The 16,280-nt window shown below is 42.0% G+C and overlaps 1 protein-coding gene across 3 annotated transcripts; it reads right to left on the reverse strand.

Moving 5' to 3' along the window:
* Positions 1-362: 362 nt before the first annotated feature.
* Positions 363-15,353, reverse strand: LOC139420945 (PIH1 domain containing 1). Of its 3 annotated transcripts, none has more exons than XM_071171371.1 (11): positions 15,277-15,353; positions 13,443-13,531; positions 8,586-8,646; positions 8,314-8,502; positions 2,349-2,410; positions 2,196-2,277; positions 1,921-2,017; positions 1,683-1,715; positions 1,464-1,542; positions 586-729; positions 363-462 (listed from the first exon to the last, which is right to left on the reverse strand). In XM_071171371.1, the coding sequence occupies exons 2-11, from the start codon at positions 13,521-13,523 to the stop codon at positions 427-429; spliced, it is 864 nt and encodes a 287-aa protein (XP_071027472.1). In that variant the 5' UTR covers positions 13,524-13,531; positions 15,277-15,353; the 3' UTR covers positions 363-426. The 3 variants fall into 3 exon arrangements, with proteins under 3 accessions (XP_071027472.1, XP_071027473.1, XP_071027474.1); XM_071171372.1 differs by having other exon boundaries at positions 13,443-13,526; positions 15,277-15,340; XM_071171373.1 differs by lacking the exon at positions 15,277-15,353 and adding an exon at positions 14,021-14,036.
* Positions 15,354-16,280: the final 927 nt, after the last annotated feature.

Here is a 16,280-nt window from a genome sequence, read left to right on the forward strand (position 1 = left end):
GAGAAAGGGGAGACAAAAGAGGGATGAATGAGAGGGGCATACCAGGGCCAGAAATAAATGGCCAGAAATAGGTGGGATGAGTATTTTCTTCCATCCCTTTCCACGAATAGGGTCTTCCGTTCATAGAGGGACTCCCGGAAACAAGTAGTAAAAAAAAGAGTAAAACCCATACTAAAGAGACGGTTGAATGGGGTATTGTTGGGATACATGTCGACTAACTGCAAGAGTGTTTGAAGGATTGTTATGGCTAAATATGACTGTTGTGATAATGAGATTACATGGCTAATGTTTCTGGTGTAATAACTCTTTATTTATCAAAGACGAACTGAAGTGATGTGAACATAAGCGCTCACAGACGGTGATTAAAAATAACAGTTTTATTTTCATATACAACAAAGACGGACAGATATCTGACATTCAGCTTCTTCATGAAGACACCACTGGCATTGTCACCGTGAGAATCTGTGGAGAGAGAAAGGGGAGGCGGAGAGAGCGAGAGAGGAGAACAAAGAGTGTCAATATCAGACACCGTGTGTCAGTGAATAGTTGTACTGTGTTTTAGAATGTGTGTGTGTGTGTGTGTACCTGTGTGTTGGTGTTGTACTGTGCTACGCTGCCCTCCTGGTCAATGAAGAAGGGAATGAAACAGTCCAGATGAAAGAGGGAGGGCCGGGCATTCAGGACAAGCCTGTCCTCCCCAAGGTCCAGAACGAGGGAGAGAGAGGAGGCCTGGAAAGAGAAGGGAGGGAGTGAAGGAGAGAAGACAAGGGAAACGTCGCTGGCTTACGTATTAATGTCATAATAAGCACCCAAAGTTGACCAGTAAAAAAAACAAACTCTGGGTCCTATTAAAATCACTGCCACGTATGTTGATTGGATAATTATTTTGAAAAAGGTGTGTTGGTGCTGGGCTGGAACACTGGCATAGAGTATAGGGAGGGAGTCAGGAAGCAGTTTAACACGTTGAGAATATGAAATTAAGATTAAGGGTTTACAATAGTATATAGATTATAGATCTACGGGTGAGGAAACGGTTTGAGTATAAGTGGTGAAGGAATGGGTTTAGGACCTAGTCTATAGGGCAGGGGGTGTCGAAACTGTATAAATGATCATGATAAAATATGGCTTGCGAGGGGGTATAATCCAGCCCCCGGGTTGAATAAAAAACAAACTCAATATACTTTAAAATGACTAAATAATGGACCTACATTCATACAGTTTATCGACTGTGTCCAGCTCGCTAATAAATCACTAAATAGTCAGAGAGCATCGAAAAATCCCAAAAAACAATGGATAGAAGACTATTCGTTGCAAGTTTTGACTGAAGAAATAACCGATTTTTAGTGTGGCCCTCCGAATGCAGCCCCTGGGGCCAAATGACTGACACCCGTGCTATAGGGGAAGAAGTTAAACACAGAGTATAGGGAGAGAGAGATGTGTTTAGGACTGGGCTTGTCTCTCACCACTCCAGGCAGCTGTATCTCTGCTATCAGAAACTCTGGATCACCTACAGGGGGCTCCACCAGCAGACAGAACTCTGGCCTGGAGATGGATGGAGAGAAGAGACGAGAGGGAGAGAGAGGTGGGTTAGCGCAAGAGAGTGAGAAAGAAGGAGAAAATTCATATGTTCCAGTTTGGTATGTGACAATCAAATCCACAGCGGACAACTCAGACAGACCTACCGTTTGGCTGGTTCTGGCGCTGTGCGAGTATCCCTGTGTGTGTGGGGGGGGGGGGAAGAGAGAGAGAGAGAGAGAGAGAGAGAGGAGATTGAACTCCTCCACATACAGACTGTAGTTAATTCTGCACCATCCTCTAGTGGTGAATTAATGATAACAGATGTGAGTTGTGTGGTGTGTGAGAGTGAGAGTACAAAAAAAGAAAGAGAAAGAAAGAAAGAAAGAGCAAGCAAAAACATACTTGGGTTCTATTTCCTGAATCACAGGTTTGCTCTTAGTGCGGATATTTTGTTCGTTCACAGAGCCCAGAAACTTCCTGTTCTTCAGAACCTTCCAGTCTGGGAGGGAAAGAGAGAAAAACACAGGATGTAAGGTGAAACAGATGGATATTACCTCATCTGGAGTAGAACACACAGAACATGGGTCTGATTAATGCTCACTCACTCACACACACGAAACAAAAAAACAAATCCATATTGAATCTTACACGCACACTGAAGATACAGGCATACATACCTCGGCTGAGCTCCAGGTTGTATTTGTTCTCCAGCCCCTCCAATGACACAGCGATCAGAAACTGCTGGAATAGAGGATCCTTCTACAAACACACAGACAGAAGTTACACACACACCCCTGCAAACAAACACACACACACACACACACACACACCTGGCATTTCTGGAAGAACTCTTCACTGATGACCACGTCGTAGGCTGTGCAGCCTTGGGAGTCTGTGGGCACAGGACAGAACCAAGTCACTATTTCTCGAGTCACAAGCAAGTCTTGAGATCCGAGTCTCAAGTCGAGTCCCAAGTAGAACATGTAATCTCTCGAGTCAAGCCCAAGTCATGCATCCTATGAGTTAGTCAAGTCACAAGTCAGTCAAGCAAATAAATGATCTATACATGCAATGACTGAAAATCTTTGATTAGCCTATGTAATTGTAAAATAGGGACCTTGGAGCGGTGGTAGGGGAATGAAATCAGCAGAAGGCAGGTTGACGTGCTCAGAGTGTATATTATTTACAGGTCTTGGTGATCCAATGGTAAAAACGCCATATCATACAAAATATACAACTCGATTGACCAAATATACACGGTCAAAAAAGATTGCTTCTGTATCAGGGTGTGACCTGTCCTATCTGAACGGACACAGGTAGAGGGCAAGACTGCACAGCCTCCCCTTGAGAAACCAAATCGAATCTGTCTAACAGGAGCTCAAACAGGTACAGTGCCTTCAGAAATGATTCACACCCCTTGCCTTTTTCTACATTTTGTTGTGTTACAAGGTGGGATTAAAATGGATTTAACTGTCATTTTTGTCAACGATGTACACACACAAAAATATATATATATCTATCTTGATTACATAAGTAGTCAACCCCCAAGTCAATACATGTTACAATCACCTTTGGCAGCGATTACAGCTTTGAGTCTTTCTGTCGCTAAGAGCTTTGCACACCTGGATTATACAATATTCGCACATTATTATTTTAAAAATTCTTCAAGCTTTGTTAAATTGGTTGTTGATCATTGCTAGACAGTCATTTTCAAGTCTTGCTATAGATTTTCAAGACGATTTAATTCAAAACGTTAATTAGGCCAAAAACAACCCAATTCCTTGCCGATGACAAGCATACCCATAACATGATGCAGCCACCACCATGCTTGAAAATATGAAGAGTGGTACTCATTGATGTGTTTTGTTGGATTTGCCCCAACATAACACTTTGCATTCAGGATATAAAGTACATTTCTTTGCTACATTTTTTTCCAGTTTCACATTAGTGCATTATTGCAAACAGGTTGCATGTTTTGGAATATTTTTATTCTGTACAGGCTTCCTTCTGTTCACTGTCATTTAGATTATTATTGTGGAATAACTATGATGTTGTTGATTCATCCTCAGTTTTCCCCCATCACTGCCAATAAACTCTAACTGTTTAAAAAAAAGTTACCATTGGGAACCTTACATATAATTCTGTGTGTGGTAGAGAGATGAGGCAGTCATTCAAAAAATCATGTTAAACACTATTGCACGCAGTGTGAGTCCATGTAACTTATTATGTGACTTGTTAAGGACATTTTTACTACTGAACTTATTTAGGAATGCCTTAACAAAGGTGTTGAATACTTATTGACTCAATATATTTCAGCTTTCCATTTTTAATTAATTTGTAAGAACATAATTCTACTTTGACATTATATGGTATTGTGTGTAGGCCCCAGTCAAAGGTTGTTTGCACTATGAAGCAAGTCCCCATCAAGGATTTGCCTGTATTTGGCTCCATTCATTGTTCCCTCTATCCTTACCAGTCTCCCAGTCCCTGCCGCTGAAAAGCATCCCCATAGAATGATGCTGCCACCACCATGCTTCACGGTAGGGATGGTGTTAGACGGGTGATGAGCTGTGCATTCAAGACAAAATGTTCAATTTGTCTCATCCGACCACAATCTTATGCCTTACGCTCTGAGTCTTTCATGTGCCTTTTTGCAAACTCCAGGCGTGCTGTCACGTGCCTTTTTCTCTGGAGTGGCTTCTGTCTGGTCACTCTCCCAAAAATGCCAAATTGGTGAAGTGCTGTAGAGACTGTTGCCCTTTTGGCAGGTTCTCCCATCTCAGCCAAGGAACTCTGTAGCTCTGTAGGAGTGGTCATTGGGTTCTTGTTCACCTCCCTGACCAAGATCCTTCTTGCCCGGTTGCTCAGTTTGGTCATACGGCCAGCTATAGGTAGTTCCATATTTTTTCAATTTCCCACTGTTTTTCAATTTCCCACTGGAACGGTATAAAACTATAAATAGTTTTATACCATTCCCCAGATATATGCCTCATCACAAATCTCTCTCAGTGCTCTCCAGACAGTTCCTTGAACTTCATAGTATAGTTTCTGTTCTGACATGCACTATCAACTGTGGGACCTTATATAGACTTTAGTATTTTTCTAAATCATGTCCAAACAATTTAATTGGCCACAAGCGGACTCCAATCAAGTTGTAGTGACATCAAGGACGATCAAAGGAAATTGTTTGCACCGGAGCTCAATTTGGAGTATAATAGCAAAAGGGTGTGAATATTTATGTAAATTAGATATTTTCACATTTCGTTTTCAATAAATTAGCAACAAAGAAAAACATGCTTTCACTTTGTCATTATGGGGTATTATGTGTAGACGGGTGAGATACATCTATTTAATCCATTTTGAATTCAGGATGTATCACAAGAAAATGTGGAATAAGTCAAGGGGTTTGAATATGTATAACAAACGGGTACTTTTTCCACCACCGAACATTTCAACAAGAGAACAAGCGCTCTCCACTGGTGGGAGTTTGGAGAGCGCAAATGGAGAGACACGCCTAGGCCATTTTGACATACCAAAAGACCAGTAAGACCTATGATAGTAGGCCTAATTGTTGCTTGATGCTTGGAAGTAACGTGATGATATGTTGTGTGGTCCTCCCACTACGACTCAGGAAAACATGCAGTTTATTATGCTACACATTAAATAAGTTATAATAAATATAGAGAGGTCTTACTCTGGTGACATGATGATTGATGCTTGGCTGCCATTTGACAAAAAAATCTCTCACTCTTATCCATAATGATCTCATCATGTAGGTTGACTACTCACGGAAGGACCAGAATGGGCATAACGGTGTATATAACGCAACAGTTTTTGTGACAAAACCATCAGTAGAGTTGAAAACGCGATGGAAACCGATTTAACTTGGATTTTTTATTAGGTACATGATAATTTACATGCAAAAGTTCTTACGTGCACCATGAAATCACGCACAGCCTTTGATCCGCAATAACTCAGTTCAGAGCCTGAAACTAACTTTTTGGTCCACCGGCCACAGATTTTTTACTAGCCAAAATATTTGACATAAAAAAAAGTAAATGTTTTGTAATGTTTCTAAAACAATAAATGTGTTACTAGTTAAAAGTGGTATATTGCTCAATTTTATTAACATTTTTGTGACCCGATGAGGCAAAACATTTCAGCTGCCCCTTTAAGGGCAGAAGGTTACCGTGGCAATGAGGGGCAATCGAGTCATCAGTGAAAGTATGCCTGTGAGATTCTGACTAGTAACAGTTTAAGTAAATTCATAACTTGGAAAACAACCTAAGTAATGTACACTGCTCAAAAAAATAAAGGGAACACTAAAATAACACATCCTAGATCTGAATGAAGGAAATATTCTTATTAAATACTTTTTTCTTTACATAGTTGAATGTGCTGACAACAAAATCACACAAAAATTATCAATGGAAATCAAATTTATCAACCCATGGAGGTCTGGATTTGGAGTCACACTCAAAATTAAAGTGGAAAACCACACTACAGGCTGATCCAACTTTGATGTAATGTCCTTAAAACAAGTCAAAAGGCTCAGTAGTGTGTGTGGCCTCCACGTGCCTGTATGACCTCCCTACAACGCCTGGGCATGCTCCTGATGAGGTGGCGGATGGTCTCCTGAGGGATCTCCTCCCAGACCGGGACTAAAGCATCCGCCAACTCCTGGACAGTCTGTGGTGGATGGAGCGAGACATGATGTCCCAGATGTGCTCAATTGGATTCAGGTCTGGGGAACGGGCGGGCCAGTCCATAGCATCAATGCCTTCCTCTTGCAGGAACTGCTGACACACTCCAGCCTCATGAGGTCTAGCATTGTCTTGCATTAGGAGGAACCCAGGGCCAACCGCACCAGCATATGGTCTCACAAGGGGTCTGAGGATCTCATCTCGGTACCTAATGGCAGTCAGGCTACCTCTGGCGAGCACATGGAGGGCTGTGCGGCCCCCCAAAGAAATGCCACCCCACACCATGACTGACCCACCGCCAAACCGGTCATGCTGGAGGATGTTGCAGGCAGCAGAACGTTCTCCACGGCGTCTCCAGACTCTGTCACGTCTGTCACATATGCTCAGTGTGAACCTGCCTTCATCTGTGAAGAGCACAGGGCGCCAGTGGCGAATTTGCCAATCTTGGTGTTCTTTGGCAAATGGCAAACGTCCTGCACGGTGTTGGGCTGTAAGCACAACCCCCACCTGTGGACGTTGGGCCCTCATACCACCCTCATGGAGTCTGTTTCTGACCGGTTGAGCAGACACATGCACATTTGTGGCCTGCTGGAGGTCATTTTGCAGGGCTCTGGCAGTGCTCCTCCTGCTCCTCCTTAAACAAAGGCGGAGGTAGCGCTCCTGCTGCTGGGTTGTTGCCCTCCTACGACCTCCTCCACGTCTCCTGATGTACTGGCCTGTCTCCTGGTAGCGCCTCCATGCTCTGGACACTACGCTGACAGACACAGCAAACCTTCTTGCCACAGCTCGCATTGATGTGCCATCCTGGATGAGCTGCACTACCTGAGCCACTTGTGTGGGTTGTAGTCTCCGTCTCATGCTACCACTAGAGTGAAAGCACCGCCAGCATTCAAAAGTGATCAAAACATCAGCCAGGAAGCATAGGAACTGAGAAGTGGTCTGTTGTCACCACCTGCAGAACCACTCCTTTATTGGGGGTGTCTTGCTAATTGCCTATAATTTCCACCTGTTGTCTATTCCATTTGCACAACAGCATGTGAAATTTATTGTCAATCAGTGTTGCTTCCTAAGTGGACAGTTTGATTTCAAAGAAGTGTTATTGACTTGGAGTTACATTGTGTTGTTTAAGTGTTCCCTTTATTTTTTTGAGCAGTGTATTATTGGACAAAGTCTCACTTTAGTAGACTTTCATGTAAATTAGGCCAACTTTTATGCCTGTGCACAGCGCTTCTAAAAATGTATCTTCAGCACCTCAATCACGGTGCACACAGCTCCCCTGCCAGGTAGTGTGTTGCTGCAGTGGGATATATTGTAGGATTCGTAGTTCTTGTTTGATTATCTATCTAACTATGAAACAAAATGACAGAAAAACTTTGAAAACAGCTACCGCAGCATTTATTTTGCTATACTGTACAAAGTGTAGCCGATTGAACACCCCCGATTTAGGGTAAAGGTTTGGGGGGGGTGAAAAAACTAATGGTTTACAAGAACTGCTCCGGTACAAGTACACACTTCAGGGATAAGTGAAGCGGGTTGAAGAAGAGTATTAAACAAGGAGAGGAATTCATGCAGGAATATTGGGATACATGGCTGCGTTCCAATTCTCTACTGTTCTCCAGAAGTGTGCACTCCTTCCCTCCCTCTCTTGCTTTGAAAAGTAAGCATGGCTGGAGATGGTTTCCACCATATTCCTCACACCAGTTCATTCTTAAATCCAAGAGATTTACAGAAATATCTGCACCCCCCGCACCCCTACTTCCACCACCGTCTCTGGCTACAGTTATGCTATCCCTTTTGCAATCCCTTTAGCTTTGCTAGCTAGCAGGCTAGCTACAGAGGTTAGCTGGCTAGCTCCATTAGTTAGCTAATGCTATCAAAATTGTTGTGTTATTAGCGACTTTTGCCTATTCCATCGTTTGCAGAATGCATACTGGCATTTGAACATAGCACGGGAAAAGTGAATCCAGACACAATGTGGACCAGGTAGACACATGTACTGTAAATGTAGGTGTAGATGCACTCCATGATCAGAATAGAAAAACTGCATTAACTGTCAAGTCAAGACATCCTCAGAAAGTAGCCATTCACTCACTGTTGTCCACCTCTGTGTGGGCCTCTCCGATGCTCATGGGCACTCTGTATCCTGTGGGGTCTTCTGATTCTAGGAGCTCCACTAGTGCCTCCCTGGAGAGGGGGGGCGGGGGCGGGACGGCAGCAGACTGGCAGATGTTGACAAATACCTTCCGTTTATCAGGCAGGGTGAAAGTCTTCACACACAGACCTACGGATTCAACAAACACACAGCTGTTGTTTATGCGTGTGTGTGTGTATGTGTGTATGTGTGCGTGCCAAAGGGAGACTGACCAGGCTGTGGCCGGATGACTCTAGAATCACGAGGATTTTCACTTTGCATTTTTCCCATTGTCTAAAAGAGAGAGAGAGAGTAAGATGAGCGAGAGAGAAAAAGAGAGAAGGAAATTGATTCAATGCCAGGCACATTCTCAGCTCTTAGCTTTGCGTTGCAGAGGCAGTTGCAGTCAGGTGCATACTTTGGATTTGCATCAAATTCGTGCAGATTGCTTGGCAGAAATGGTATCAGAAGAGGAATATTAATATTTTCTTGCACACATATCCAGATGCACCATTTTTTGCGCAATGACACTATAGGTTTTATCAGGGCTTAAGGTTGAGGATGGATAGATGCATGCAGGGATAGATGTTCACACAGTTGACTTTTGAACAGAAAATTGGATTGACTTTTGAACTGAAAATTGGATTGGGACCAGGATTATGTGCCAGGGATATGTGTATGATGCTAAAACTACAAAATTATGTTTTTCTCATTTCAAGAGCTACAGCTTAATTACAAAATCTTCATCCTTCCTACGCTCATGGTTGAAGAACAATTAAAATGGCCACAAATGCATTTAACCTAGGCCCTCATATCCAGGTTCATTGAGAGCCAAAGCCAAAGTTATAATCTTGATAGAAGCTGTCAAAACAACATCATAAATAGCAATATATACAGTGCCATCAGAAAGTATTCACATCCCTTGACTTTTTCCAAATTTTTAATTAATCAAAAGCTGAAATGTCTTGAGTCAATAAGTATTCAATCCCTTTGTTATGGCAAGCCTAAATAAGTGCAATAATAGTGTTTAACATGACTACCTCATCTCTGTACCCCACACACAATTATCTGTAAGGTCCCTCAGTTGAGCAGTGCATTTCAAACAGAGATTCAATCCAAAGCCTAGCAAAGAAGAGCACCTATTGGGAGATGGGTAAAAACAAGAAAAAAAGAGAATACATTGAATATTCCTTTGAGCATTGTGAAGTTATTAATTACACTTTGGATGGTGTATCACTACACTCAGTCACTACAAAGATACAGGCATCCTTTCTAACTCAGTTGCCGGAGAGGAAGGAAACCACTCAGGGATTTCACCATGAGGTCAATGGTGACTTTAAAACAGTTACACAATTGAATGGCTGTGATAGGAGACAACTGGGGATGGATCTACAACGTTGTAGTTACTCCACAATACTAACCTAAATGACAATGAAAAGAAGAAAGCCTGTACAGAATAAAAATGTGTTATGGGTATGCTTGTCATTGGCAAGGAAGATTGGGGGGTTTTTTACGATAAAAATAAACGGAAAAGAGCTAAGCACAGGCTAAATCCTAGAGGAAAACCTTCAGTCTGCTTTGCAACAGGATTCACCTTTCAGCAGGACAATTTTTTATTTTTTTATTTTATTAAAATAACCAAAACCACAAGGACAAATATACACTGGAGTTGCTTACCAAGATGACATTGGATGTTCCCGAGTGGCCTGGTTAGTTAAATTTATGGAAAGACGTAAATGGCTGTCTAGCAATGATCAACAACCAACTTCACAGAGCTTGAAGAATTTTTTCAGACTAATGTGCAAATATTGTACAATCAGGGTGTGCGTCGCTCTTAAAAGACTTACCCAGAAAGACTCAATGCTGTAATCGCTGCTGAAGGTGATTCAAACGTGTATTGACACAGAGGGTTGAATATTTACAGTTGAACTCAGACGTTTACATACACCTTAGCCAAATACATTTAAACTACATTTTTCACAATTTCTGACATTTAATTATAGTAAAAATTCCCTGTCTTAGGTCAGTTAGGATCACCACTTTATTTAAAAAATATGAAATGTCAGAATAATAGTTGAGAGAATTATTTATTTCAGCTTTTATTTATTTCATCACATTCCCAGTGGGTTAGAAGTTTACACACACTCAATTAGTATTTGGTAGCATTGACTTTAAATTGTTCAACTTGGGTCAAACATTTTGGGAAGCCTTCCACAAGCTTCCCACAATAAGTTGGGTGAATTTTGGCCAATTCCTCCTGACAGAGCTGGTGTAACCGAGTCAGGTTTGTAGACTTCTTTGCTCGCACACGCTTTTTCATTTCTAACCAACAAATATTCTATAGGATTGAGATCAGGGCTTTGATGGCCACTCCAATATCTTAACTTTGTTGTCATTAAGCCATTTTGGCACAACTTTGGAAGTATGCTTGTGGTCATTGTCCATTTGGAAGACCCATTTGTGACCTTGCTGAACGGCCTTTCAGGTTATGTCGATATAGGACTCATTTTACTGTGGATATAGATACTTTTGAACCGGTTTCCTCCAGCATCTTCACAAGGTCCTTTGCTGTTGTTCTGGGATTGATTTGCACTTTTCGCACCAAAGTACGTTCATCTCTAGGAGACAGAACGGGTCTCCTTCCTGAGCGGTATGACGGCTGCGTGGTCTCATGGCGTTTATACTTGCGTACTATTGTTTATACAGACAAACGTGGTACCTTCAGGCGTTTGGAAATTGCTCCCAAGGATGAACCAGACTTGTGGAGGTCTACAATTTGTTTTCTGAGGTCTTGGCTGATTTCTTTTGATTTTCCCATGATGTCAAGCAAAGAGGCACTGAGTTTGAAGGTAGGCCTTGAAATACATCCACAGGTACACCTCCAATTGACTCAAATTATGTCAATTTGCCTATCAGAAGCTTCTAAAGCCATGATATAATTTCCTGGAATTTTCCAAGCTGTTTAAAGGCACAGTCAACTTAGTGTATGTAAACTTCTGACCCACTGGAATTGAAAGTGAAATAATCTGTCTGTTAACAATTGTTGGAAAAAGTACTTGTGTCATGCACAATGTAGATGTCCTAACTGACTTGCCAAAACTATAGTTTGTTAATTTAACAAGAAATTTGTGGAGTGGTTGAAAAACGAGTTTTAATGACGCCAACATACGTGCACATAAACTTCCGACTTCAACTATATATAATATATATATATATATATATGTTTTAAATACAGTGGGGCAAAAAAGTATTTAGCCAGCCACCAATTGTGCAAGTTCTCCCACTTAAAAATGAGAGAGGCCTGTAAATGTTCCTCATAGGTACACTTCAACTATGACAGACAAAATTATTTGAAAAAATCCAGAAAATCACATTGTAGAATTTTTTTCTGAATTTATTTGCAAATTATGGTGGAAAATAAGTATTTGGTCAATAACAAAAGTTTATCTCAATACTTTGTTATATACCCTTTGTTGGCAATGACAGAGGTCAAACGTTTTCTGTAGGTCTTCACAAGGTTTCCACACACTGTTGCTGGTATTTTGGCCCATTCCTCCATGCAGATCTCCTCTAGAGCAGTGATGTTTTGGGGCTGTTGCTGGGCAACACGGACTTTCAACTCCCTCCAAAGATTTTCTATGGGGTTGAGATCTGGAGACTGGCTAGGCCACTCCAGGACCTTGAAATGCTTCTTACGATGCCACTCCTTCGTTGCCCGTGCGGTGTGTTTGGGATCATTGTCATGCTGAAAGTCCCAGCCACGTTTCATCTTCAATGCCCTTGCTGATGGAAGGAGGTTTTCACTCAAAATCTCACGATACATGGCCCCATTCATTCTTTCCTTTACATGGATCAGTCGTCCTGGTCCCTTTGCAGAAAAACAGGCCCAAAGCATGATGTTTCCACCCCCATGCTTCACAGTAGGTATGGTGTTCTTTGGATGCAACTCAGCATTCTTTGTCCTCCAAACACGACGAGTTGAGTTTTTATCAAAAAGTTATATTTTGGCTTTATCTGACCATATGACATTCTCCCAATCTTCTTCTGGATCATCCAAATGCTCTCTAGCAAACTTCAGACGGGCCTGGACATGTACTGGCTTAAGCAGGGGGACACGTCTGGCACTGCAGGTTTTGAGTCCCTGGCGGCGTAGTGTGTTACTGATGGTAGGCTTTGTTACTTTGGTCCCTGCTCTCTGCAGGTCATTCACTAGGTCCCCCCATGTGGTTCTGGGATTTTTGCTCACCGTTCTTGTGATCATTTTGACCCCACGGGGTGAGATCTTGCATGGAGCCCCAGATCGAAGGAGATTATCAGTGGTCTTGTATGTCTTCCATTTCCTAATAATTGCTCCCAATGTTTCTTCAAACCAAGCTGCTTACCTATTGCAGATTCAGACTTCCCAGCCTGGTGCAGGTCTACAATTTTGTTTCTGGTGTCCTTTGACAGCTCTTTGGTCTTGGCCCTAGTGGAGTTTGGAGTGTGACTGTTTAAGATTGTGGACAGGTGTGTTTTTCACTGATAACAAGTTCAAACAGGTGCCATTAATACAGGTAACGAGTGGAGGACATAGGAGCCTCTTAAAGAAGAAGTTACAGGTCTGTGAGAGCCAGAAATCTTGCTTGTTTGTAGGTGACCAAATACTTATTTTCCACCATAATTTGCAAATAAATTCATTAAAAATCCTACAATGTGATTTTCTGGATTTTTCTCTCTCATTTTGTCTGTCATAGTCTATGATGAAAATTACAGGCCTCTCATCTTTTTAAGTGGGAGAACTTGCACAATTGGTGGCTGACTAAATACTTTTTTTGTCCCACTGTAAATGTTTGACATTTGCTTCCACTTTGACAGAGTATTTTGTGTAGATCGTTGACAAAAAAAATTACAATTAAACATTTTTAGTCCTATTTTGTAACAACAAAATGTGGAAAAAGTCAAGGGGTGAGAATACTTTCTGAAGGCACTGTAGGCCAGAGTCAAATGGGCATACCCAATGTGTATGCCCACTTGGCAGCAATTGGATGTCGATGGTGTTCATCTTTAATAAAGTGCACACTTCAAATTTATTTTAACACAATCATCCAAACCTGTATTAAAAGCTGTTGGTAGAGCTCCTCTTGCTGCTGCAGTTCCATTTCCGAGCTCAGGAGAGACGAATCTGCCTCCATCTTCTGTTCTACAAAAGAAAGAGCAAGAGATTAATCTGGAAGAATCTTCACCAGATCCCAAAGGCTACATCTTAGGTCCAAACACTGATGCTAGAAGATATGGCATTATATGTACTCTCTGCTATCGCATTGTAAGCAGTACTGGAACGCCAAGTCTGGGACCAAAAGGCTCCTGAACAGCCCCCCCCCCCCCAAAAAAAAGTTAATTAAACGGCTACCCGGACGTTCTGCTCGTCACCCCCTACCTACATGTACATTGTACTTCAATTAATCACCTTACCAAAACTACAAGAACTTATTACCTCAATCCCCAACTACCTCGTACCCCATTACACTGACCCAGAACCGGTACTCCTTGTATATAACCTGTATATAGCATTCACTGGAACTAAGGGACCTAGCCCGAACCATGAAAAACAGCCCCAGACCATTATTCCTCCTCCACCAAACTTTACAGTTCGCACTATGCATTGGGGCAGGTAGCGTTCTCCTGGCACCTGCCAAACCCAGAGTCGTCCGTCGGACTGGCAGATGGTGAAGCGTGATTCATCAATCCAGGTAACGCGATTCCACTGCTCCAGAGTCCAATGGCGGCGAGCTTTACAACACTCCAGCCAACACTTGTCATTGTCGAATGGTGATCTTAGGCTTGTGTTCGGATGTGATACAGCCTGTAATCGAACCAGGGACTGTAGTGACGCCTCTTGCACTGAGATGCAGTGCCTTAGACCGCTGTGCCACTCGGGTTACCGACGTAATTAGAAATATTTTGTCATACCTATGGTATACGGTCTGATATACCACGGCTTTCAGCCAATCAGCACTCAGAGCTCGAACCACTCCGTTTATAATTAAGCAATAAGGTCACAATGGCAATAAACCACAAACACCTGAGGTGCGTTATTGCTGTTATAAACTGGTTACCAATGTAATTACTGTAGAGAAGAAAAAATACATGTTTTGTCATACCCAGTATGATATACCACAGCTTTTAGCCAATCAGCATTCAGGGCTCGAACCACCCAGTTTATGATTCAGAATGCATTGTTTTGAATTATAAATGACCCAATCGAAACCGGGTGGGCGGTTTGTCACCTTAGACTACTAAGCTCAAAAAGTTTTTGTCATGAGTTCATTTGAATTGGAAGAGTCTGAAGCTTTACCATACATGAATTAGACCAATTCAGCCACTTATGGAAACACAACATCACTATCACGTCTATAAGTTCTCATTATAAACTGGGTGGTTCGAGCCCTGAATGCTGATTGGCTGACAGCCGTGGTATACCACAGGTATGATAAAACTGCTCTAATTATGTTGGTAACCAGTTTATAATAGCAATAAGGAACCTCTGGGGTTTGTGGTACATTGCAAATATACCTGGGCTAAGAGCTGTGTCCAGGCACTCCGCGTTGCGTTGTGGTTATGAACATACCTTGGCAGTGGTATATTGGCCATATACCACACCCACTCGGGCCTTGTTGCTCAAATATTTGTGTGCGTGCACAGTCTTTTCAGAAATTGCGCGAGCAGATTACTGTAACATTTACGCAACCGTTATAAATGAGGACCACAGGAGAGCGTTGCTAGGGACAAGTTAGCAATGTACGCTAGCTAGCTAGCCCAGCTAGCATTAGCTAGCTATGTAATAGCTGTCGAACAACAAATATTTAAACGTCAGTATATACACATGTGGGTGAACACTAAGAAATGCATTCGGGTTATTTCGCTTTCAACTAGGATAACACGTACCTTATTTCACGTCCTGCTTGATTTCACCAGCTAGCTACAACTTCTTCTTCGGTGGGGTTTATTGGCGGTTGGCATCCAACGTTATGGTGCATTACCGCCACCTACTGTACTGGAGTGTGGGCCAGAGACAGGGACAAACTAAATCCTACCTGTCAGCCCCGTTGCTCTTAAAAAAATATAAAATATTGTTGAATATATCTAATGACGTTCTCCTCAATATTGGCTAAACTAATTTCCTGTATCCCCTTCTCCCTCATACTAGATTTCAGACTCTCTCTCTTTCCCTCTGATACTGCCCACACTGTAGCAATACATGCTCCACGGTCTCTCTTTCCTGGCAATAATTACACTTTCCTGTTGGATGCTTTCCTATCACATTTAAGGGCATATTCAACTGGCCGTGCCCCACCATTAATCTTCTGTCCCTCTATATAGATCCTGCAACTACTACCCACCCATTCACATAACATTGTTTTAGGGCTGGACACAAATTAAGCCTAGTATTCCCCATTAAAATGCTTTTTAGTCTAGGACTAGGCTTAATCTATGTCCGGGAAGCTGGCCCTTAATGTTTTGTAAATTCCATATACAGTTGAAGTTTACATACACCTTAGCCAAACTCAGTTTTTCACAATTCCTGACTTTTAATCTTAGTAAAAATTCTTCCCTGTTTTGGGTCACTTAGGATCACCACTTTATTTTAAGAATGTGAAATGTCAGAATAGTAGTAGATAATGATTTATTTCAGCTTTTACTTCTTTCATAACATTCCCAGTGGGTCAGAAGTTTACATACACTCAATTAGAATTTGGTAGCATTGCCTTTAAATTGTTGAACTTGGGACAAATGTTTTGGGAAGCCTTCCATGAGCTTCCCACAATAAGTTGGATGAATTTTGGCCCATTCCTCCTGACAGAGCTGGTGTAACTGAGTCAGGTTTGTAGGCCTCCTTGCTCGCACACGCTTTTTCAGTTCTGCCCACAAATTCTCTATAGGATTGAGGT

Source organism: Oncorhynchus clarkii, chromosome 12 (genome assembly GCF_045791955.1).
Source record: "Oncorhynchus clarkii lewisi isolate Uvic-CL-2024 chromosome 12, UVic_Ocla_1.0, whole genome shotgun sequence".
In the NCBI taxonomy this organism is placed as follows: domain Eukaryota; kingdom Metazoa; phylum Chordata; class Actinopteri; order Salmoniformes; family Salmonidae; genus Oncorhynchus; species Oncorhynchus clarkii.

Excerpts from the sequence above, each read along its gene's own strand:
- LOC139420945 (XM_071171371.1), bottom strand. The coding sequence starts at position 13,523 with ATGGAGGCAGATTCGTCTCTCCTGAGCTCGGAAATGGAACTGCAGCAG. Across the intron at positions 2,278-2,348 it reads AGTTCTTCCAGAAATGCCAG|AAGGATCCTCTATTCCAGCA; the intron begins GTGTGTGTGTGT and ends GTGTGTTTGTAG. Across the intron at positions 1,716-1,920 it reads ATTCAGGAAATAGAACCCAA|GGATACTCGCACAGCGCCAG; the intron begins GTATGTTTTTGC and ends CCACACACACAG.